Source organism: Watersipora subatra, chromosome 7 (genome assembly GCF_963576615.1).
Source record: "Watersipora subatra chromosome 7, tzWatSuba1.1, whole genome shotgun sequence".
NCBI lineage: Eukaryota > Metazoa > Bryozoa > Gymnolaemata > Cheilostomatida > Watersiporidae > Watersipora > Watersipora subatra.
Window position 1 is genome coordinate 46,977,949 of NC_088714.1, and position 26,769 is coordinate 47,004,717.

The following is a 26,769-nucleotide window of genomic DNA, read 5'->3' on the forward strand; positions in this document are numbered from 1 at the left end:
GTTTTTGCATACTCGCAAACAATAAAAAGAATATTTGGGGTGTAAAATGGGTGTGAAATACTGAACGTAAACAATCGCCAACATGGATGATTTTTTTAAATGTTTATTACTACTTAGTTCATGGGAGGGCAATAGATTAAAATTTTTTTAACTTTATTGTAGTATTCATCATATTCAATTTTAGCTGGATTTCAATAGTATATATATTTAAGAACCTAATACGCTTCAATGAATGCATGAAACTTCGTTTGTTATACAATACAAAACCAAATGCGCTTAGCTAACGTGTCAGCGAATAAACAATGCATAATGAAAATCTATATATCTATATATAAATCTCAGTGCCTTTTTGTCTTATTGTATGTCCATTTATAACAAGTATGCATTGTTTTAACATAACAATGCATAACTTACATGACTCTTGCATAAGCTTGATTGATATACTAAGCAAGAATATTGCAATCAGTAGAGAGCTGTAGTAGGTCTGAAACAGGCACAGTATGAATTACACAAATACATAAACAGTACACAGAAATAAATGCAGTACGCAAAAATAAAAAACACCTTCATTTAAAACCGTCATTTTTATTACCCATGCAAAATCAGGCAGTCTGCTAGTTTTATATAAAGCAGGAGAGGCTGCTACCTATTTGTAAAAAATCACAACAATAAAAAATCTAAAGAAGTTAGACCAATTTAAATAAAAAAAACTTTTTATAACTAAATCACAAAATGAAACCAAAACTCTGGATGATCACCAAAAAATTCCAAATAGTAGATCCCTGATCAAAATTTTTCAAAATCACACTGGAAAAATTGTTAGCGATTTCTTGTTAACTGTTTTTTTAATTATTCTTGACAAAGTTATTACTTGCGCTGTTTTAATTAAAAAAGTTCACAAGCAAATGTTGGTTTTTTGCTATTTTTAATTTTGTTCAATAAACTTTGCAAATATTTTTATAGATTGCATTGTAACAAACTAATTTTAGATATCAATAGCGATAGTGCATAAATTTACTTATGGTGCTATTGTTATTGTGATTGCTAATTTGGAGTAAAAAGTTTTATGAGAATTACTCTATAGCTGGCCATTGACTACTTCTGTTGGAAAGCTTACCTACAGTTTTAATGTTTGGCAAACCGTCTCATTTTACTTTTTGTTGCTCATAGTTGCTCGTTTTTTTTTCTAATTATTTTGAAAAACTCTCACAGCATTGGTAAAATTTTCGTGCAATTTGAGATTTGTTTGAGCCAACACGTTATCACTTCTCAATCTTTGCCTGTCATACATTTAGCCTGTAGTGTCTTGCTTATGATTATGTAATATCGAAGAAGCAGCAGTTAAATATGGAGAACACAGAAACTTATTCAGTACTGCTGGTCATCTGCAATAACAAGATTATAACATTTGATGCTGCATACACCAAATCAAAGACAAATAAGATGTTTACTTCCATAAAATTTGTGCTCAATAGCATATAGGGCTACAATTTACAAATATTCAATTAGTTTATTATTTTGCGTTTGATCCATTCTATAATATTCTATTTGGCACAAGGCTTTATGGTTAACTAAAAACCAAGCAGATGCAGCGAGTGAGACATGTTTTTAATAAAATGGTAGCTTGTAAATTTCAGACACTGCAAATATATTGTCAAAAATCTACCTAGGCGCGAGATTTTGAACTTCCTTTGCAATATCACCCGGTTAGCCTCAAAGAGGAAAAACTATATTTGCTTTGCATTAATGATACTCATGCTCACGTTCATTTTAAATCACATGGTTTGTACTATGCCAATCTTTTTAAGAAAATGCGTACTTATTTGCCAATCTAAATAGTTTTCGAAATGCATCAAATTACTGCTCAGTCGCCGAAGAGTAATGTCATATGTCTTAAATGGAGAAAATAAAGTGAACCACCTGTAATGATTATGACGGATCATATTTTCAAAGTATTACATCTGAATTGACGTTGCACACAAAGATCACTGTTATCATAAACCATACAGACGTAGAACAAAATTGTCAAATATTTCACATGGAAACATCCTATTTGACATTGGCAAGTACTTTTTATAGATTGCATTGTAGCAAACTAATTTTAGATATCAACAGTGATAGTGCAATAAGTTGCTTATGGTTCTATTGTTATTGTGATTGCTAATTTGAACTAAACAGTTTTATCAGAATTATTTTATAACTGGCCATTGACAACTTCTATTGTAAATCTTATCTACAGTTTCAATGTTTGGGAAACCCATCTAATTATACTTTGTGTACTCATAGTTGCTCTTTTTTTCAATAACTACGTTAAAATTTTGATGCTGTTTGTGATTTGTCTGAGTCAACATGTTATGGCTTCTCAATCTTTGCCTGTCATACATTTAGCCTGTTACAGTAGTGTCTTGCTTATGATTATGTTATATCGAAGAAGCAGGAGTTAAATATAGACAACAAAGAAATTATTCAGTACTGCTGGTCATCTGAAATAACAAAATTATAACATTTGATGCTTTATACACCAAATCAAAAAAAATTCAGATGTTTACTCCCATAAAGTTTGCGCTCGGTAGCATATACAATTTACAAATATTCGATGAATTTATTATTTTATGTCTACTTCGCTCTACAGTATTCTGTTCTGTGCAAAGCTTTATGGTTAGCTAAAATTCAAGCAGATTCAGCGAGTGAAACATGTTGTAAATACTATGGTGGCTTTCAAATTCCCCAGACACTGCAAATAATTTTCAAGAATCTACCCAGGTGCCAGGTTTTAAACTTTATTTGCAACATCACCTAGTTAGCCTCAAACAGGAAATATTACATTTGTTTTGGATTAACGATAGTCATGCTCACGTTCATTTCAGATTACATATTTTTCACTATGCCCATTTTTTAAGAAAATGCGTACATATTTGCCTATCTAAACAGCTTTCACAATGCATCAAATCACTGCACAGTTGCCAAAGAGTTATCACATGCGTCTTAAATAGAAAAAATAAAATGAACAAAAGCTAATGATCAAGACAAATCATATTTTTAAAATATTTCATCTAAATTGATGTTGTTCCCATAGACTACTATTATCATACCCTATACTGACATGAGCAATATTGTCAAATATGTTATTTGTAAACATCATGAAAGCAACACGTAATATGGAACACAAGTTAATTCTTTAATCAGACTATCGAATTTACAAAGAGTTGAACAGTTATATTTTAAAACAAATATGAAGGGTCTTCCTTATGAACTTTTTTTCAATTTCTTGAAAGAAATTTAGTATTTTGACAATTTATATGTAATTCAACCATGAGCAACTTATACCAGAAGAAAATTATGATAGACAATAGAATTATATCACCCCTAACCATGGAAGGTTTGAAGTCATGTATTTACTGATTTGCTTTAGTTTTTAATTTAAATTGCAATTGGAAAAATCTTGTAAACCCAAAATACATGATTCTCAAAGTTGATTGTTTGACTAACACACTCACAAAGTTTTTTTCTTTTGCATCACATTAGATAGTTCTGTTGATGAACCGGCTTGCACAGTAAAAGCTCTAATAGTGAGTGATTACTTATTGCAAAGTTATTTTCTAGTGCCGTTGTTTTTCTAATAATTTTTTTTAACATAAATTGTTTTGGTATACTTTCAATGTTGTTAAGAGAATCTCCTGAACCAAGTAGATATTATTCCTTTCCACTTATTTTCTGCTACACATTAAGCAGCAAGGGTCCAGGTAATCATGATGCAACATCAAACAGCCACAAGATCAATTAATAGAACAAAGGAAATTACGCAATACGGTTACTTGCAGGCAATAATAAGATTATATGGTTTGCGACTTTTACACAGTCTCTCATAAGGAGAAGAAATTTTTTCTCTTAAGATATGCACTCCATAACATACAAAATTGAAAAATATTTAATATTTTAATTACAATGCTAATTTTATATGAAGCAGGAGAGGCTGATAATTGATTATAAAATTCACAATAATAAATGATTATAAAATTCACAATAATAAAAAGTCTGAAGGCATGATACCAATTTGCAAAAATACTTTTGACAATTTAGACACAAAATTAAACAAAAACTTCTGTTGAGCACCAATAATGACCAACTGGTAGATCCATTGTTGAAAATTCGCAAAAGCACACTTGCAAAATTGCCAGCAAATCCTTGTTAACTGTTTTTTATTACTGCTGACAAATTTATTACTTTCGCTCTTTTAATTAAGGAAGGTCACGAGCCAAACTTTCTGTTTTGTCAAATTTTTAAATTTGTTTAAACACTACACAAGTATTTTTAGAAAATGCATTGTACCAAAATAATTTTAGATATCAACAGCAATAGTGCAATAACTTACTTATTGTTCTATTGTGATCGCTAATTTGAACTAAACATTTTTTTAAGAATTACTCTTTAGCTGGCCGTTGACTAATTTTGTTAGAAAGTGACCTCTAGTTTTAATGATTGGAAAACTCATCTCACTTTACTTTGCGTAACTCATAGCCACTCATTTTTATTAATAATTGCTTTGAAAAAGTCTTGCAGCATTGGTAAACTTTAGGCGTTGTTTGAGATTTTTCTGAGCCAACGTGTTTATCATTGTTGAAACTTTGCCTGTCATACATTGAGCATGTCGTGTTCTGCTTATGATTATGTAATATTGAAGAAGGACCAATTAAACTTAGGGAACAAAGAAACTTATTCAATACTGCAATCAGTAAAATTCAGCACTGCTCATGCACAGTGACAAGATTATAACATTTTCTGCTTGTACACTAAATCAAAGACAAATAAGATCCTAAACTCTCATAAAGTTTGTGCTCAATAGAATATACACTTTACAAATATTAAATGAACTTATCATTTTCTGTATACGCCGTTCTATAATATTCTATTCAGTGCGCGACTTTATGGTTAGCTAAAAACCAAGCAGACTCAGTGAGTGAGACATGTTGTTAATAAAATGGTAGCTTGTAAATCTCACAGACACTGCAAATAATTTGTCGAAAATCTACCTAGGCACAAGATTTTAAACTTTATTTGCAACATCACATGGTTAGCCTCAAACAGCAAATATTATAATTGTTTTGCGTTAATGATAGTTATGCTCACTTTAATTTTAGAGCACACGGTTTCCACTATGCCCATTTCTCTAAGGAGATGCGTACATATTTGCCTATCTAAATAGCTTTCACAGTGCGTCAAATTACTTCACAGTTGCCAAAGTGTTATGACTTATGTCTTGAATCAGAAAAATAAAGTGAACAACAGTTAACAATTGGGACGAATCACCTCTTCAAAATATTTCACATTATTTGATGTTGCTCAAAAAGATTACTATTATCATAAACTATACTGACGTAGTAAAATATTGTCGAAGGTTTCACGTTGAAACGTTAGGCTTAAAATTGAATTAAATGTGACCTCTCATGTGAAAATCAACCAAAATGAGGGATTTTCAGATTTTGAGTTAGTAATACAGCCAGATGCAGAATTTTGTGAAAAATTTAAAGCATTCTGAATTTTTGAGTTAGCTTAAGTTAGTTTATGAGATATTGCAAATTTTTGGAAGGCATGTCAGCCAAAACTCAAAATCTGAAACGGAGAAAATCGCGAATAAAGACGCGACGCACAGAAATAGGTTGTTTACGTTAGGTTCTCCTTGGATACGGCCATTTGTATTTCACTGACTGTGATGAAACTTGGTCTCTAGGGGAAGTAAGCATGTTGAAACAGCTGATGTACAACATTTTAAGGTCAGGACAACAGAAGACTGGGTAACCCTGCTCTCAAATTGAAAAAAATTAGACATTGTTACGCATCCGTACTTTACACTAACTGCACATTAGGAATAAGATGAGAAGCTCCTAGGTATATCACCACTAACTGATAGGCTTCAGGATTTAATATCACATCTGAAATCCATACTGAGGTTTATTTTGCCAAAACAGTGAGTGTAAAAACACAAGGGGTATCAGACCCAAAACCACGATTACATTCCTACACACATCTGACTCAGAAAAAGGCTAAAATTCATGTGATGGTCACATTTTACGCCTTTTGCCATAAGGCTTTGAGCAAACTAAACCCTCAGTGCCAAGACGGCAAAATTCTCGAGTGTTAGTATGCAAGTTTTCTTGGCGGTCATAGTCTAAATCTTCAGGTTTTATCACATTCGGCAGTCCTTTGATACCTTCGAGTCTTACATCATACATCATGGCAGGGGGAGTCTAGCTACGTCTGAACTTTTACTTTTCCTAAACAAAACAAAAACATGGCTGTGCATCAAAGTGACCCTGGTAGCATGGTTAGCAAACAGTACACACAACAATCTATGATAATAACCTGTCATCGTACCGGGGTAAGCTTGGCTGAATGAAAACTTGTGAAAGCTCTTAATTCCTTTAATTTAGAATTAAACTCTTCAATTTTTTAAATTAAAATTAAATTCTTTTAATTTAGAATTTCCTTCAATTCTTAATTAATTTAGAAAAAATCTATAGAGTGAGCTGATGATGTGATTGGCAACGGATTCTGACTCTGAGACACTTTTACGAGTAATAGACTTAGTGGCCTAGTGATCATGTGACGAAGAGATTGATTGCTCATGAAATAGGGTTAATGTCCGGAGGCAAAAAATAGACACACAAGCATTGACACATTGAATAAATTATGTGGCAACTGGCAATCAATTATGAGTGAAAACACACCTAACTCAGGCCAGTGAGTACGACAGATCACTGATTCATGTATTGTATGATGTGATTTTATGTGACTCAGGGAGGCATACAATGGGCCAGCAACTAGTAGGCTACTACACCTATACTATTACTACCAAAAATAAACAGGGTAGATCAGAAAAAATTCAATAAGACTCACCATGATATTTAAAGTTGCATCTTGACCTTTTTCTGATCTTCTCCTTATGCTCGAAAGGTTTTGTGGCGGTCCCAACATCCACACAAGTAGAAATTCGGCCCATGATAACCAAATCTAACTCTGTCTATGAAATTCCTTTATTGTAAGTCAGCTGACTGAAAATCAGAGTTCTATCAAATTTGTTGATGCAGTCACACTTGCAACTGAAGCTAATAGGTTCATCAGACACCATAGGATGAGTTGGTAAGCTGGCAGCAGATGATTCTGAGTCAATAACCGGAGTACTATACGAGTGAATAACAGTTAATCCTTCGGTAGGTTCAACATCGTCTTCTGCATCGTCATTTAAATCGGACATCTGAGCTTGCAGGTCATCAGTAACGTAAAAATCTGGATCTTTAGACATTGTTTCTCCATATTCAGCATCGATTTCATTGTACAATGTACCAAGTTCTTCAGATTCATCAGATTAAAAAAGTTTGTCAAAGTTTTAGAATCTTCACGAGTCGCCATTTTGGTGATGTCACGATCGCATAGCAACGACTTCGATCGCAAAATTTCGGCATAAGGAGCCAATAAAATCATTTTTTGACTTCAGAAATGAATTCCTCACACCCTGATTGGTCTAGGGTAAAATAATAAACAAAGTAGCCATGTGCTCCCCAATAAACCTACTGCAAACTTTGAAGCTCCATTACTAACGATAGTGAATGCCGACTTTTGGTCAATTTTCACACGAGAGGTCACAAATATTTAAAGAATTTAATAGTTACTGTCTGTTTAAAAACTTCAAGATGAGTTGAAGCCAAACAGGCATAGCAAGTGGAATGTGTTTGAAGTCATAGGTTGTATTCTGTCTCCCAGATCCTGCAGATAATCTGGCAAATACCTACTTACTTGTCTTTTACTGTACACAGGATATATTATATTTGTATTGCATAAATGTTATGGTCTTGTGTACATGTGCCAATTATAGGCTCAATAATTTCTATCATGCTAATATTGGAAAGAAAATAAATATATATTAATACACCTATTAATATACATACAAGAATTGGTAAAAATCCCAAACTTATGGGTTAAATGTCATACACACCCAAGTGTGTATGACATGGTAAGTGTGCACTTACAATAATTGATCAATTTTTTAAGCTAATCGTTCAAATATAACAGAAACTCGCTTTGATATTTGTGCCATCAAATTAGAAAGATTTTACCGCAGCACAGATGCTTTGAAAGCCACTAAATGATTAGTGACTGTAAGTGAACTTACAAGAATTTGTAATGTCATATGCACATGTGATATTAGTTCTGTCATCAAATTGAGACATCTTGGCACGATGGCTTTTACATGGCTAAAATCTGCACATTCTTTTATATTAATTGGTTAATGTGACCATACAAATGTTTAAAATAGCGTAAACATGTCTGAGATATTTGGCTGTCAAATAACGGCCATCTTACAGCAACGGTTTTTAGATTGTTCATGACTGTGAGTTCACATATAATAATTGTTCTATGTCCCCAAGTTAATGGTTAAAATATCATACACACCTGTGAGAATAATTTTACCATCAAATTGGGGACATATTGTTCCAATGGTGTTGGCATATTTTATGACTGACTGTGTTCTTTTGTTATAATTGGTCAATGCGCTCGGGAAACTTCTTAAGAAGCATATTCATCGGGGTGATATTTTGGCATTAAATCTGGAACATCTTGCAGCAATGGTATTAAGAATGATCATGACTGTGATGTCAAATAAAATAATCAGTCAATGTTCCCAAATCAATGGTTAAAATATCATACACACCTGTGAGAATAATTTTACCATCAAGTTGGGGACATTTTGTTGCAATGGTGTTGACATATTTTATGACGGACTGTGTTTTTTTTGTTATAATTTGTCAATGTGCTCGGGAAACTTCTTAAGAAGCATATTCATTGGGGTTGATATTTTGGCATTAAATTTGGAACATCTTGCAGCGATGGTATTAGGAATATTCATACACACCTGTGATAATTTTTCTACAACCAATATGGGGATATCTTTTCACAATAATATTCCTACTAATTGGTTAAACAAATTGGTTACAAACTTGCTGATTAAAATACCAAACATTCCTTTGTGCTCATATTGGTCTATAATATATAGTTGATGGTGAAAAGTGCAGACTCCTTATTAGACTAGCATTGAGAAAGTTTATGATATCGTGTGCACTTGTAATAGTTGGTCAATTGTACCTAAATAATGAATATACTTGTATACTAACACAAACACACTTTTCTTTAATGTTTATATCATACATCAGGAAAATTGTATGACAACATATTTGAGACTGTTTTTGACGGTTTGCAGTTCCAATAACTGGCCAATTATTTCAAAAAACATTGACTGTAGAATCATACATAATTTTGATGACAAAGGCGCCTTCAAATTGAACAGGGCTTATTTCAATGGTACTGAGATAGCTCTAATCAGTGTTTGCAGTGATAGTAATTATTTTACATTCCCAAGCTAATGGTTAAAATATTTTGCATACTTTTGGTCACATCTGCACTAAATATTGAGTCAATATTGTTATAAAACAGTTAAATAGATTACAATTGAATTTATGGTTGTTGCAAAGATGGGCAACACGATATATATTTAAGAAAATGTAATAGAAGGCAATTTTTTGGTACAGGTAACACGTTTTATTAAACATAATTATATTTTCTATAAGGTAAATGTTTTTTCAGGTTTACATTAGGCATATAAGAGATACTAATGTTTTATTTCCAAAGCTTGATTCTAATATGTCTCCGCCTATGCTTTGCTTTTTACGCATAGCTTACAAACAAAGGAATTGCGCAAAAAATTAAATCAAAAGTGGTAATCATTGTGTGCAACCAAACAGAAAAGTAGAACTACAATTAGCTATATTCAAATTTATTTGGCTTCCGGATTTAAAAAAAAATACTCACAATTGCTGGCCTGGTTCTTTTTACTTTTGTTTACAAAAGTTAACTCATGATTACGCAATGTAAATTTTCTGGTGGCTGCCCTTGGTAGTGATAAAAATGAGATAGCAAAATACTTAATCGATTATAGTAATTAACTTTGTTGCCTATTCAGGGCTTAAGAGTTCAATAAAAACTATGTTAAAATGTTTACCTTGAAGATAATCGCGTTAAATGTTGAAAAGTCGTAAATCTAGATAAGACATCAGCATGCAACCCTGGCCTGGCTGTTTGCAATTCAAAACCTTAACTTGAACAGATCACTGTAAATTATGTAAAGCAATTGGTTACACTGAATTTATTACCAAACATAAAAGTCTAAGGTCAATTTAACCTTTGCGCATTATACATGTGTAGAATTAGTACTCTACATAGGTTTGATAAAGAACTATTAAACTTTTAAGTTGATATTTGCGGAAAAATGAAGTCATGGATAACTTTTACAAGTACATTTACGAAAGTGTGGGAAAAATATCACATATCGACAACTCCAAAATGGTTGAAAAAACAAAAATAAGCCAGAGTTATCTTCTCCACCCAAAAGTCCCCGTTTATTAGGTAAAAAATTCATACATGTGTGTGAGGTGAAATCCCCAAATTTAGTGTTAAATTCTCATGAGCTATAACTGAAAAATGAATAAAGTGACAGCTCTCAAAATCAGTGCATTCGTAAACCCAACAAAAAATGTTTCAATATGCTATTTTTTAAAGCTCTTAATGACAGGTGAGAATTGTCCTCAAAGTGATGGTAAAAATATCGCGTCCCCAATTGCATGCGTTTACAAGACTGTGTGTGTGTGAGTGTGTGTGTGAGTGTGTGCGTTTGCAGGTGTTTGTGCGTGTGTGTCAGCATATGCGTCAGCATGCGTGCCACATGGATGTAAGCATGTGGGTCAGCATGTACATGCGGGTGTGTGTTTGTGCATTGTAAAGAATAATCTTAGTCACCATATTGAACTCTTAAGAATCTACTTAGTGACAGAATTAAATGATAAATTTTGCAATTTAGAGAACTCAAATATTTCTGATGTGAGTTTTACTGTATTTAATAGAAACTTAAAAATTCGTGTTTCTTGATAAACACCAATCTCTACTTCTGTTATAAATTTTTTTCAAAATTTGAGATTTTTCACTGCTTTTCTTAAATTATATTGAGAAAGTGAAATCTATGTTTTTTTACCAAATGCAGGCTGGACTAAAAATATGTTTTGCAAATCACAACTTTTGGCATTTGTGTTGTAATTTTTGTAAACTTTAAATTATAAACATTTACACCTCGCCTGACATACTATTTACTTTTTTGAAACTGTCAAGTTTATTTGCAACAATTTAAATATATTTCTGACAAAGATACTTGTTTCTCTCTCTAACATCACTGTTTTTCTTCATCTTGGATTCGTGTGAGTTTATTACAAATGTAGTTTAGTATCTAAAACTACATAGTTCATAAGTTAGTACAGTAAGATAAACTCAGATTTGCTTTTGTAAAGCATTGTATCCATAAGCTTTTAGGTTTTACATTATCAGGAATGAACTGTAACCAGTAACAAATTAAACTGTTAATAATCAGTATGTAGGTGTAGAAGTAGATTCGAGTTTTTCTGTTTTTTAAATACACAAAATTCATTAAACACTCTCAATCCAAGTTTACAAACAAAGGGTGAACATCAACTTGGAAGAAAATCTCTGAAAAATATCTAGTTTGTTGGAGCTTCCAAAAGATAATAATAGTAGCCTGATAATAATAAGAGATAATAATAATAGCTAATAATAATAGCCTGTTAAAATTTTTTAATTGTGTAGTAGAATTAAAATGTACTTTGTATATTTTTTCATTTCCATTTTTTGTCTGCCAATACTTGAGTAACTCCACCTACCAGTGCGTATGTACTCAACTAAATTTACTCACCAGTGTTTATGAGAGCTGGAGTCTTTGTAAGTGGGCAGTCAATCATTACATCTGTGTTATTCACCAGCTCAGCTGTCATCTGCTGCCTCTGCTCCACCTTCTCAATCACATGACTCTCTCTCAACCACTTCCGTACTTCTGAACATGACTTCTCCAGTCTTTCTTTCTTAGCCAACAACCCTGTGTTGTATGACTGTACTTGATCTGTCAGATCTCTCTGGTACTCATAGATCTGCTCCATTAGTTTTTCACTTTCCTCTCCAATCGCTTCGATCTGTCAACCAATCATATTCAAAACAATTTAGTATTTAAATTTTACTCTAATAATGGAGTAAACAATCGGTACCTCAAACTACCTGCTTATCACGAACTCTTTCTATCATCTGTATTCGCTTAGCACACTCAACCTCTTCCTCATCTAGAACCTTCCATATCTCTTTATCAGCCATGCAAATCTCTGTTAACTTCTCACTAGCAGACTGGAGAAGTTTGTTGAAATGAGCAGTTATTTCCTCTTTCATGGTGTTCAACGAGCTGAATGTGTGATCAGTCAAAGTGCCTGTAAAAGACAAATGGTAAAGGCGAACAGTGTTTGCATTCAAAAATGCCAGAGCATCTACAGAATAACTAGCACTGGAAAGTTCATTTGCCAAATTTTTCTGTTACAGGAAATGCCGTAAGACCTCTGCTTAAACGCCACATCTACTTGAACACCACCTCCAATTGACTGCCACCCTAAAAGAAGGGTTGAAAAATAGACCGCCAGTCTCCAATTGAACGCCACCTCCATTTGACCACCACTTTGCCATTATTTAATCTTTACGAGTCCATAAGATCAACTGATCAGTAGAAAAGTGTCTACAAAATCGTTCTACTAATCAATCGTCTATATTAATAAAAATTAATTCTTTCCTTGTCCACTTCCAAAGCTTTTTGTTCTTTTTTTGTTAAAACTTTGAAAGCAACACCTTAGCAAGAACCAATAATGATCTCAGGCTAGTAGCAGTTTTCTGTTTAATGCAGTTTTTTTATTTCAAAATAGCATACATAAAAAAACAGTTTAAATCTACAATGGTAGATGAACTTTCAAAGTAACACCATAGAAATAACTACTAACTGTCTCAGGCTAAGAGTAGTTCCTTGTTTAATGCAGTCCTAATATTCCAAAGGACATGCATAGAAAAACTGGCTCGCAAGTTTGCTAGGAAAAAACGCAGTGAGGTGAATGAGTATTTTTTTTAACTTGTGATACTTTACTACTCTAATATTTAAGGTGAGACAATGTGATTTATAATTATTCTATAAGATAATTACTATGTAATTTATTAACAAGTGGAAGAAGGAATGCTGACATTGTAATCTGTACAAACCAGTAGTTGTAGCTACTGATCTAGATGTTTGCACTGAGTTTGAAAAATAACTAAATTCCAAAACAGCCAGGCATTAACCATAAGTCTTGATCTTCTTTATCAAATAAATAAATCATGCATGTATCCACTCTAGTTTATTGATCTAAACTAACTAATTAATAATGATTTCCCTAGTAAATGTTGTCCTGGCCTTCGTTTAGCCACACGAAAAATTGGAAAACTGCTACTCACTATACACCTCGTCAAGATGAAGGTGGGCCACCACAGAAAATCACAAGATTCAATTCTGCTGTTCACTTAAACGCATCAAGACCCAAATTTAAACATGTATGCATGACTTGTGAAAAGAAAGTGCCGTACCGCTCACACAAATCAACTACTGGCAAAGCTGTCCTTCATGTGGCCAAAACTGCGTCTGCTGGTATGTTCATCTATCCTGTAAATTAACCTAAGATATGATTTCTTCAATTGCTTTGACTATGATTAAGTAATCTATAATCAGTGCCCTGTATTGTTTTGCAGTCCAACTTGCATTGGTACAGTACCGATGATAGGCATCATATCACCCTACAAGCAACTATGGCCCCTCACAACTGATTTAAACTCCTATCAACATGTTCAAGCATGGTTTCGCATAAACACTTTGCTAACTTTGTGAGCGGTGCCCACATATGCAGATGGATTGAAGAATGCTCCTACCATCAAACGGGAAGAATGTTTACTTTATAGAATTTTGATCAAGATGCGGTTGCTTTAAAGAGGCCTCTCATAACAACTGTTATGATGAGTATATCTGTGTCATGCTTGATACACAACTGCAAAAGTGATGAAAATGTTGATCAGTCTTGCCTCGACTAAATCAATTAAAAAGATTGTTCACCACTTACCTATGGTACTTCGGAAACTTTTATGTAAAGGGGCAAGCAGAGAGCTCTGTACCTCTGACTGTAGATTTTGAATATTACAGCCCTGGTTCCCAGAAAGCAACTGAGTTAGAAAGCTTTTCAGAAAACCAGTTCATATCTATGGCAGACATGATCAAACTACTGTAAATGCAGTGACTCCAAGCTATTGATGATGTGAGACCATCCTTGTGGATGCCATGGCCCTTATCCAAACCCTACCCGCCAGTGCATTCCTTCAACATTCCGTAAACTTGCTGATACCATTTTTGATGCGCTTATTGCTCATGCTAAGAAGTACAAGGCTGCTTGTGTGGATTTTGTGATTGACAACTATTGCAATAATAGAATCATGGAGAGTGAGTGAAGGAAAAGGTGATAAGAAACTACAAACTAATCTTAATTTTAGTAATAAAGCTGTGAAGGTATCAAACTAAAAAGTCTCTGTAAAGTCTCGAAACAACGAAGAGATTGTTGCATTCATTGTTTCATACTGGAAGACTACAGTCAAGCATGATACCCTGATACTTAATATTAACCCTCATGTTCAACCCACCATTATTATAAAGGCAATTACAAGGAAGCAGACAGGTCTCTCGTGCTGCATGCATTTCATGTTGCTGATGACTATAATTCACAGGCGGCGATCAAATATTTTGACATAGGCAATGCTATCATGGCACTTGCCCATGAAAAAAACATGAATTGCTGATTCCGTTTTTCTTAATGGAGGGAGAGACGAAAATTAGCTATCATATGTCAGTGCAATGGCTACTAAGTTTGGAGACCATCTACAAATGCAAAAATCTCATAGGTTTGCATGGTTTCTGTAGCTGTGATGCCGTTTCATCCAATGCAGGCCAAGAGAAAAAAAGAGTCACGGGAAACTTATCAAAACAGAAGTCGACCTTCAGCGGGCAATGAAAGGACTCTAAGAATCAGTTAAGTTTTGGGGCAACTTTATTCTCCCTGTGAGAGTTACACATGAAGACTCTATGGCCAAGAAGATAGCACCCAGGAGAATGGCACAGAACTCAACTGACTAAAGTACAGACAGGTTTTTTGTGTCCCGGTCTGGGGCAAGTCCGTCTCTCCCTCCTTGCCTTTAATAGCTAAAAAAACATGTGCCTTGTGCCAATTATGTAACAACTACCTTCATGTATATGGAAAGCGGCAACAACACAACTTGCCAATGCACCATTTCCTTCTTTATATGGGTACTTTGATACTGGGTGAGAAAAAATATGAGTATGCAGTAAGGTGTCATACCAGAATCATCGCCCCACCTGATGTTCTACAAGTAGTCTATGTGGGCATAAAAAATCCAGCTGCCGAGGGGACTGATGCACCGGTATCATGGCAAAGCTGCCTTAGACAGAGCTTTGCAAAGCTCTGCGTAAAGCAAAGCTGCCTTACAGCTTTGTACATACGTGCACTGAAACAAAACTGAAGCAGCAGTAGCAGATGATGCCGATGGTGAGGACAATGACAAAATGACTAAGAGCTCAACATATTAAACAAATAGTCAGGATATGCGATATTTTAAAATATTCCGGCTCGTTTTGTAAGACTGTTGATTTTAGTTACCAATAATACTATTGATAATAATACTAATCACTGTGTTTACAGTACTTGCAGAGTTCGCATTATTTTTTATAACTTATCAGTGTCCGGGTGCAAACACAATTATAGTATTTTGAACTTTTTGTCGTAAAATAAAGCTATTAAACCATATATATATATATATATATGTATATATATATATACATATATGTATATACCCTAGGACACTTATGTATTCGCGTCATCTAACTTTCGCATTTTCGCGGAGTCATTCATCTCGCGAAAATTTCATGAGCGAAACTAAACTATCATAACGAACGAGCGAAAACGCGAAATTAAATAGCTTTGTTCATTGATATCCACAATAACATCGTCATATTAGAAATGCAGGTAACCTTTGTGTGTGGTTGGGCTCATTGGGCAATTTCTGCTAAACTCATTATAGCTAATTCACCGACTGAGCAGCGTGGCAAAGCAAATTGAGATAACAAGTTCTTTTGGAAAAGCAGGCCTGTATTCCCTGGTTGCAAATTGGGGCAGCTATTGTTAGGCGAATAGTTATGAGCATCTCTGGGGTAGGAGGGGCGGTATCAGTCCCCTCAACAGGTTCTTTCAAGTAGGGCCTCAACCGGGCATCTCACGTAAAATTTTAAAAGATTTTATCGAAAAATATAAATTTTTTTTCTATTATTTGATATTTTTTTGTTTTAGGTGATGTGACTGCTAGGACGTTTTCAGATTAAAATAGGCTAAACTTAACCGCAGTTGAAACGCTCAGAAAAAAGACAACTTTTTTGCTTTTGAGCGTTTCAACAAAGATCAATTTTGCCGATTTTATTTTTAGTTCATCCTAAGGTTTTTACGCTTTCGTTGGGCCATTGCCAAACAGATGTTTGGTAAAACTTGACCTTTTGCAAACCTTTATAAAAGTCGTTAACAAAAATATTTTGCCAGTCATGACAATAATGACGTCCAAGAACTATTAAAAGTTAACGTTTATCTCTATGGCTTGGAATAAAGTGATATTCTACAGCGATAAAAACCGATCCCGTAGCCGTTAGGCAAATAACTGTTTGAGTTAATGATGTTGAGGTCGAGTTATCTAAAGCACTTTATCATTATGTGGGAACGGACCAAACAAATCCGTTTGAGTTAACCAAGTGTTTGTGATAAAATTTTACATTTTATCCGAGGGCGAGTTCTTAGAGTTTGACTATACTTGGCCGCCAAAAATTTCCTAAAAATTTGGGGCGGTTCACCCGGCCAGCCGCCCCGGAGAATACTGACCTGCGGAAAAGCCAAGACAAATGAGGAAGATGATGATATTAGTTTAGTCACTGAATTTGTAACTGATGAGGGTGAAAATCTGGTAATGAAAGTCATAAAATTAAATAATTATTGTAGCGATGAATTTTATTATCAACCAAAAACAATAACAACCTTGAGCCATGGCCACCGCGTGCTATAAATACTTGAGATATAATATTGGTGCCACATTAGTCACGGCAGCAAGGGCAAGGACCTAGACGTCATTGATAGTCCAAGAAACAAATAGCAGCAAGCGATCAAGTTGCATTGTCGATCTCGCCCACAAATTTCTACCCGCGGTTCACAAATACAAACTGGTCCGAAATGGAAAATGTTTTTTACTATAGAGCTGGACCTGAGAAATCCAGTTATGTTTGTTCTATTGCATTTATTTTCACATCACTATATTTTCGCACTCATCAGATCCGCGAAATTAAGTTGCAGCGAAATTTTACTCTGTGTGCTACTCACGAAACTAAATACTAGCGAAATATAAGTGTCCTAGGGTATATATATTCTATTATATATATATATTCTAACTTTCAAACTACGTATGATGAGATAATTGTTTTGTGCAGCTGAAATAAATAAAAATAAAAAATAAAAACAACTAAAGGTTTTCAAACTTTGTTGAACAGCTGTAAATTTAAAACTTCATATCATGAGGAAAAGGTTTTGCGCAGGATAACTAAAATAAAAATAAATAAAACAACTGTAAATGTTTTCAAACCACTGTAAATTTAAAATTTCATAACTTTCCGTGACGTATATATTTTAATAACGTACAGAAGAACCTCAATTCTTGAACAGAATCCCTTCCAGCAGGTTGTTTGAAAATCGAGTTGTTCGAGATCCCAACCAATATTTTCCTATTACGATGAATGTAAGTAAATTTTAATCCATTCCACGACAAATAAAAAATATAAAATTCTTTGGACCGAAGATTGATTTGTATTTAACATATATATATAACAAAATTTTCCATACTAACTTTCAAACTGCATATCATGAGAGAAGAGTATTGTGTAGTTGAAATAAATTAAAAGAGAAAATAAAAACAACTGTAAAGGTTTTCAAACTTTGTCAAACAACTGTAACTTTCAAACTTCATATCAAGAGGAAAAAGGTTTTGTGTGGGACAACTAAATTGAAAATAAATAAAACAACTAAAAGTTTTCAAACTACTGTGAATTTAAAATTTCATAACTTTCAACGACGTATATCTTTTAATAACGAACAGTGAAACTTCGGTTCGAAAATCGAGTTGTTCGAAATGCGAAACAATTTTTCCCATTAGAACCAGTGTAAGAAAATTTTTATCCATTCCAATGCGAGAAAACAACTTCGGTAGAGTATTTTACATTTTACACTATGAACTGTATAACTGTATACTGCAAACTATAAATAAAAGCGGGTAGCTATAGATCGTGTTCAATTTTAATAAAAGGTTTTCTATTTATGATGATGGAAAAAAAAACAAAAGTAAACATTCCTATGTTTGCTCTTAAAACATCAAAAACATGAAAGGTTAAGATGCAATGACAAAAATTTAAATTTCAAAAATTGATAATGAAACAGCAAAAAATTGCAACAGATCAGCTACATAAAAAATCGTAGAAAAAGGAAAACATGAACAGCAACGGCACGTTTACTTCACCTCTTTGAAGAAGAATCCTCCTCCAAAACAATTCAGGGTAACTCGACTGGAGGGGTTATCTCTCTAGCAAATTTCTTTGGTAAATCTCTTTGTCCCAGATGGTTCGTCCCTTTTTGTAAACGATTTATGAAGGGTAAATTGCTTCTCCGTTTGTTAACAAATGTTTCCATGCTGTTTTCAAAGCTGTTCCAACTCCAATGTGCATGCTCTAAAATTTATGTTCGAGGCCCGAGACGATCAAATCTCAAAATCTTTGGTTGAAAACTGAGTTGGTTGAGAACCGAATCGTCTAAGAGCCAAGGTTCCACTGTATATAATCAGTGCACAAATCGCCAAATTTTAAGTTTGAGATAATGTATTGTCGACATCGTGGAGTCGAATAGATAAAAAAACGAATAAGCATCGCGTCGCATATACTTACATCCCAAAATATTTCTGAACAGAAGCATCATAACTCGTGGACGCAAGGCTAAAATACGGTAAATCCTCATGCTCAAGCCACAAACAGATGACTCACAAAGAAAAAATAACCCTCCAACCAGCCGTCTGTGGTATCTAGCCGCCCTTATTAACAAGCTGCATATGCCTACCGACCGCGGCTAATGACTGAGGTTTTGTCGTCCTTGACCCCTTCAGGAGTGAGAGTGTTGAGACAGGTTTTGCTATACCCTGTCCTCTTGAATAAGAAAACAGGCTACATCAGTACATATGAAAATAATTTTCTTTTACTTCCAAGTTCGAATTAAAATTCCTGAACCCTTGCATCAAGAACTTACTTGCCATGTCTCAGCTAAATTTTTATTGTGTTGTTAGAGGGCTTATAGGCTACACTGCAGGTTTTTTCTGAAGGTTTAGCACTAGTGGACATGATTGTATCAAGGTAATGAGTTCAGTCTTGCTGCTGACAACGATGTGAAATAACTGAACGCCTGTGGCTTGCTGCAATTTGTTTGATGTGGTGAGTTTTGCACTCAGTTTGGTCCATAGTTTTTGCTTCGATGTCAGCAGGTATTAATAAGCTTCCAACTACTTGTATCTCACTTTTGTGTCACGAATTCATCTCGACTTAAAGCAATAAATTCTTCTTTAGTCTAAAGTATTCCATAAACATGACCTTGAAAATAAACGAGTAGGTCGTCAAAACCCCCCGTACATGAAAGTGAATGGGATTCTTTGGTTATAGCGCAGTAGCTGAGCAAAGACTGCATTTATCGAGAAACTGCCCTGAGGCCTGCGTAAGTTTTAAAACAATGGCCTTTAGCTGAGGTATATGACCTTGAACCAGAAGCCGCGCGGCTTGAGCATGATGACTTACGGTAATTAGCATGCACATGGTGTATGCGATATGTGAAAACGTATCAGATCACTATGCCGTTGTAGCTGAGTTGTAGAGCGTCAGGATCAGAAACTTGTCAATGCCATTTTTGTGAGTTCATATTCATCAGAATGCGAAATTTCATTATCATAATTTTAATAGCTATAGCTAGAATTCAGAGAGACATACGACATAAAACATACTTTGAGAAATATATATATATATATAGGTATGCATATATATATATATATATATATATATACATATTCTAGGCCATTGTATGCTAAATGGTACCATCAAATATATAGAAGAAGGGTACAAGTACTTGGAGATTATGCAAAGCAACATTAACCACGAAGCCGAGGTACGTCACAAAGCCATTGCCGAATACAAGAAACGCCTTCGGCAGGTCTTACGGAGCCAGCACAATGCCAAGAACCAAGTCATGGCAATAAATACCTACGCACTGCCAGTAATAAGATATCCAGCAAGCATAATAAAGTGGACTGAGGAAGCCATCAAAGAGACAGATACAGCAACTCGTAAACTGCTGACCATGCATGGAGCACTCCACCCAAAATCTGATACTACTAGATTGTATCTCGATAGGAAAGATGGTGGTAGGGGACTCAAAAGTGTGCAGCAGACAGTGAAAGAGGAGGAGCAAAGCATCAAAGCATATGCAGCCTCCATGGCCACTTTAGATAAGTTGCTAGCTGAATTTCAATCGGCTGCTCTTACAGCGGACCTACGCCGTGACGATGAAGAAATTGACTGGCACACGAAACCTCTTCATGGTGCTTACCACCAACAAATATCTAAGGTTGGCAATCTTCACCAGACATATATGTGGCTGAACACAGGAAACCTAACGGCCAATACAGAGTCGATAATCATGGCAGCCCAGGAGCAAGTGCTCCCAACAAGGCAACTCCAAACAAAAATCTATCATACTAGAGACGATTCTAGATGCCGACTGTGCAAAGATGCACCTGAGACCATCCAACACATCATCAGTGGATGCAAACAGCTAGCAGGAAACGCATACACTGAGCGGCATAATCATGTCGCAGGTGTTGTGTATAGAAGTCTATGTGATGAGTATGACCTTAATAAACCACAACACTGGTGGGAAGCTCCTGGTAAGGTCAATGAAAATGACCGCGCTAAGATCCTCTGGGACTTCTACATCCGAACTGACAAGCATGTCCTAGCAAACCAACCAGATATAGTGGTGGTAGACAAGGAGAACAAGAGGGCTTCTATAATATATATAGCAGTACCCAATGACTACAATATAGCCAGCAAAGAAAAAGAAAAGGTAGAGAAATATCTCCCTCTTGGAGAAGAAATTGAAAAATGCTGGAATGTAAGAACAACTGTAATCCCAGTAGTCATTCGGGCACTGGGCGCAATAACACCGGCGCATAAAATGTGGCTTGCCCAAATACCAACAGCAATCAACTCAGGTGAGTTGCAGAAAAGTGCGCTATTGGGAACAGCTAAGATCTTGAGGCGAGTGCTCAAACTCCCAGGTCTCTGGTAGGAGACCCGAGTTAGAGCAGAATTTACCACCTATACGGGGTATTCGGAGTGAGGAAACAATTTATATATAAATATATATACATATGCATACCTACATGTACATATATAGCTTATATATATACTAGCATATATAAACTATATACACCTACATGTTATATACCTATATATATACCTAAATAAATATATATATGTATGTATATATTTGTATATATATATATGTATATATAATGAAATTTATCATACTTAGAACAATGATATACAGCCCCCAAGGATAGCCGACGGCTATCATATGGGCGGGAGTTGCAGAAAAGTGCGCCATTGGGAACAGCTAAGATCTTGAGACGAGTGCTCAAACTCCCAGGTCTCTGGTAGGAGACCCGAGTTAGAGCAGAATTTACCACCCATACGGTGTATTCGGAGTGAGGAAACAATTTATATAATTATATATATATATATATATACATATGCATACCTACAAATATAGCTTATATATATACTAGCATATATAAACTATATACACCTACATGTTATATACCTATATATATATACCTAAATAAATATATATATATGTATGTATATATATGTATATATATATGTATATATAATGAAATTTATCATACTTAGAACAATGATATACAGCCCCCAAGGATAGCCGACGGCTATTATATGGGTGGGGTTTAATGATGAATGATGGAGCTCTGTTAGGATTGCGCTAGCCTGGGTTTCGGAGCAAACACAACTCTCGCGGGGCGATCGCGTTGTCTTGTTAGGTTTTGGAATACATGACTCGCTGTTATCGTCTCATTAGCTCATTCAGTCCGTAGACCCCGCGGTTCACAATAGCAAACCTTGAATTTCTACAATGTAGGGGTGATATCTAACCAAAATAATAGATCCATGCAAAATAAAACATTTCAAATTACCTGCTTTTAGTAATTTTAAAATTGGTAAAGGTCGTAGTATATGCTTAGCGTTGAATATAATTTACCCAAAATTACCCAAACAATGGCCTTTTTTTCCTAGTTTTTGATTAATATGTTGCCACCCCTAATATAAAATGACAAAGTCTTTCATCATTTGCACATTGTTTTACCTGGCCAATAAGATGGGACAGCAGGCAAAGCTGTGCAGTGTAGTTTTCATACTCAAAATCTACATACCAAACCGAAATTTAACTATTTTACGATTGTGACTATTAATATCACAAATGCTTGCGAATGTCAACTGACTGATCATAAGGGTGACAATATTGGGATACTATATTTATTTGACAACAAAATGAATTCAACAGATAAGTAAAATAACCACTACAGTCCATAATATTTGTGAATTTACAAGGGGCTTTATTCAGCATATTTGTTTGTTCAGGTGCCGTGTTCGAATTCATCCCAACAGAGCTCCATTATTAAACCCCACCCATATGAGAGCCGTCGGTTATTCTTGGGGGGCTGTATATCATTGCTTAAAACTAAAATTAGAGTGCTCAACATAGGATGGAGCAGTATAAATTAGAAAATTAAATAGTTTACTTATCTTTTAAGATAAGTAAGAATAAGTAAACTATTTAATTTTCTAATTTATACATATATATATATTTATTTACATTAGTACATGTAATAACATATGTATATATTTATCTATGCAAATTTGTGAGATATCTTTGCTTTATTAGTTCAAATAAAAATATGTATTTACCTTGACAGCTCCCTTCTTTTCTATCACATCTTATACAGACGGGAAGCTGGCATTTATCACATACTTCAATCACATCTCCTCCATGTTGTTTACACATGACTTTCTTGTATATCCCGGGATGCAACTGGTATGTAGATATTGATATGGTCTTATGCATTTTACTAAGCAAAGAGTTGTGAATCTGGAAAACAGAAATAAACCCTACAGCCAACATTTAATAAATAGCAAGAGGAATTGAATATGGCAGGAGAAGAACAGCATTGCTATTTGTGTTAAATTATTCAACGAATATGCTACTATTATTGTAATAGCTTATAAGGCTAACTATATAGCGTAAAGCTATTGGTAGAGGTGATAGATAAGAACATAAATATGGTGGAAGGTTAGCATTAAATTTTCAGTCTTTAGGTATTAGGCTGAATGGTATTATGTGATATCATAATTTACCGAGAATAAAGAAGATGTCAAAAATAATTGGCCTGAAAAATATCTTTAGAGTAACATGATTATTCTGTGTAGGCTGAACAACTGCAGGCATTCTTACAATGCATCCTATTCACACGATGCTAAAAAGTACAGACACATGTAACCATGTTGTAGACTGCTAATAGTAAATAGAGAGTTTTAATATTTTATTGTGATTACTACTAGTTACATGTGACAAAATAGTCAACTCGACGACATTTTGGTTCTCTTAAGAGTTGGTATTCATAATAATACCTGGTTGAACATGAAAGCGCATTGCGTCCTAAAAAATTTAGTAAATAGTTTTAACAAGCCGGCAGCAAAGACATAAATGGAGAAATTCATTGGTTATGATAAATAGAGTACCTGTTGGTGAGTGTCACATATCTTCACTGCACAGTCAATACAGTAACTGGCAGCTACCTGTCCATCACAATTGTCACAGTCACAAGTGAGTGATGTTGTAGTTATGTTATCTTTAGTATTAAGGTTAGCTTTGGGCAGCTCATCAAATTCCTCCATCTCATACTCAGTACTATAACAATTAATAAATAATAATAGAAAACAAAAAATAAATACCTGGTATTTGTAAGTGTTGATATTATTTTGAATATTTTTATCTTTGTGTTTGATAGTTGTGAAACAGTAGATTCAATGTTTGCGTAAGTTTTTGCCATATAATACACTCCACTAAACCAGCTAGTGCAAATAAGAAGAGAAAAGGATAGGTCCGACTGCAAAGTGAATATCAGAGACCTCATTACTCTGAAATATGAAGGACCTACGGCTAAGTAATCAAATCACGAAAAAATAAATTGGAACAAGAAAGATTAGCTCGATAAAAACCTTTTAAGAAAAGCTAGAGCCGGCTGCCATTAGGCTCTGATTTGAGGACAATCATGGACTACAATTTCTAAATTGTATAACAATTACATTGGCTACTCAAACAGTTCTGAATGGAAAAAAATTCAAGGATGGAAAATAAGTCGACTAATCAAAAAGAGGCGACTTATCAAAAAATCTATGCGACAAATTATAGTATACCTAATTTATTTCATAATTGTTGTAAAATACATAAATAAAATGCAATACCATTTTACTTTAATGGTGTATCAATTTCAACCTTAAATTTCTAAAATGGCCTCATGCTAATGAGTTGGTAAATAAAAATAAATGCATTTACTTACAGTAAAACCTCTAATTGAACGCCACCTCCATTTGACCGCTACTTTGACATTATTTGATCTTTATGAGCCAATAATATGAATTGATCAGTACAAAAAGTGCACACCAGTTTACATCAAGAACAATGAATTCTCTTGTTGTCCAATTCCAACGCTTTTCGCTTTTTTCCTCGCTTTTTTCCGATAAAACTTTGAAAGCAACACCATAGAATTAATTACCAACTCTCTCAAGCTAATAGTAGTTCCTTGTTTAGCGCACTCTTGATACTTCAAAGTACATGAATATAAAACAGGTTTAAATTTATGATGGTAGATGAACGACTAGTTTTAGGGTGAAGGTTGAATTTAGCGAGCAAAACGTTGACGCATCGCATTGCTAAATGCGACGTGTAAAAGTATTACTCTGCCAAAAAATTAATTATTTAGACGCTAATATTGACGATTTCAGCAGTGCAGAAAAAAAAATCAAGGTCGGAAAACATTGTGGAAGGTATTGGACAGCCAGAAGAAGCTCGCCCGATCATAACCAACAATCAGAACACAACTACATGTATCAGAGCAAACAACGCAAATATTTTTGTTTTAAAAGCGTTAATTTTTTTTCTCCATGTAATATAGGTATGGTTCAATTATGTCACCTGTTCATAAATATATAGTTTGTAGCACCTGATCGATTATCATAACATAATTCATAAATTTGCAGATCTGTAGCACATTATTTAATAGCACCCTTGCGGCTATCTTAAGAATACAATAGATTACAATAGATGCTCACAACTCCTCTTCTATTGCACATAAAAAGCAAGTTTTGGCTGCAAACTGTAGCAAACATACCAATGAGTGCAATAAGTTTTTATTCAACATTGTTAAATATATATATATATATATAAAATAAACATATGCCTTCAAATTTAGAATAAAATAAAAAATGAACGCTCCAAGAAATCGCAAACCAATAACTATAATATCATCACAGATTTATTGCAAGCAATAGATAACAACTGGTAGAGATGTATCTCAGCTTCTCAATGCATATTTTATTTAGAGATCATTGACGAGTTAGAGGTATGCTAGCAGATTTATTGCACCCAAAAGGTTCAACATCACTGTACTGGAAGAAGAGTGCAAAATATAGGCAACATTTGCTTAGCCTGAAAAAGGACTAAATTTGTCTTCCCAAAATTCTGACAGCCATTTAGAACAACAATGCCAGCCTCTATTTGAACGCCACCTCCAATTGACCACCACTAGAGAGGAAGGGTTTAAAAATAGAATGCCATGGCGTTCAATTAGCAGTTTGCAATATATTCACCTAAAATTGCTTTCACTGAGAGACGAAAACACCCAGCACCTTTCAATGCCAAACAAGTGCTAATAATATTTAGTAGTTGTAACCTCATTTTAGCAAAATATGTTCTACTTACAGACACGATCTACATCTAATATTTCCATGTACTGAATAGTCTTCTTCTAAACATGTCTTACAGAAGACATGATGACATGGGAGTTCTTTAGGATCATCCATAGAGTTGAACTGTTTATAGCAGTAACCACATCTGTAGTCTTCACTCAATTGAAGGTCAGCCATCTTGTTGGTAGTTTGTAGTTAATAATACGCTTATGGGATGGATCTATGATTAAAATATAACTATTAAGCAGTGAGTGCCGCATTTGCTGTAACTCCTGCAGATGGTTAAAAACAAAACAATAAAAATTCAAAGTAGCTGTTAAAAATATACTAGTTAATTTAACAATAACACAGTTTAAGCAGATCTAAAGACTCTTTCATGTATTACTCCAAGTATATTATGTATTATATACTCTTTTATTATGAATTACTTCAGACTTATGTATGTTGTCTCATTACATATTTGTCATTTTAAATGATGCAACAGGACCCTTAGTATAAAGAGTCAGTCATGTAGACAGTATCAATAATTGTTTAGAAAATCTCTCTAT

The 26,769-nt window shown here is 34.3% G+C and overlaps 1 protein-coding gene across 1 annotated transcript; it reads right to left on the reverse strand.

Moving 5' to 3' along the window:
- Nucleotides 1-7,018: 7,018 nt before the first annotated feature.
- Nucleotides 7,019-26,398, reverse strand: LOC137400825 (E3 ubiquitin-protein ligase TRIM71-like). The gene is made up of 6 exons (XM_068087165.1): nt 26,235-26,398; nt 23,993-24,161; nt 23,162-23,342; nt 12,163-12,365; nt 11,807-12,080; nt 7,019-7,347 (listed from the first exon to the last, which is right to left on the reverse strand). Exons 1-6 carry the CDS (start codon nt 26,396-26,398, stop codon nt 7,019-7,021), a joined length of 1,320 nt encoding a protein of 439 aa, XP_067943266.1.
- Nucleotides 26,399-26,769: the final 371 nt, after the last annotated feature.

Excerpts from the sequence above, each read along its gene's own strand:
- LOC137400825 (XM_068087165.1), bottom strand. The coding sequence starts at position 26,398 with ATGGCTGACCTTCAATTGAGTGAAGACTACAGATGTGGTTACTGCTAT. Across the intron at positions 24,162-26,234 it reads ATTAGATGTAGATCGTGTCT|TACTGAGTATGAGATGGAGG; the intron begins GTAAGTAGAACA and ends TAATTGTTATAG. Across the intron at positions 7,348-11,806 it reads TCCAGCTCTCATAAACACTG|AACTTGGTACATTGTACAAT; the intron begins GTGAGTAAATTT and ends ATGAATCTGAAG.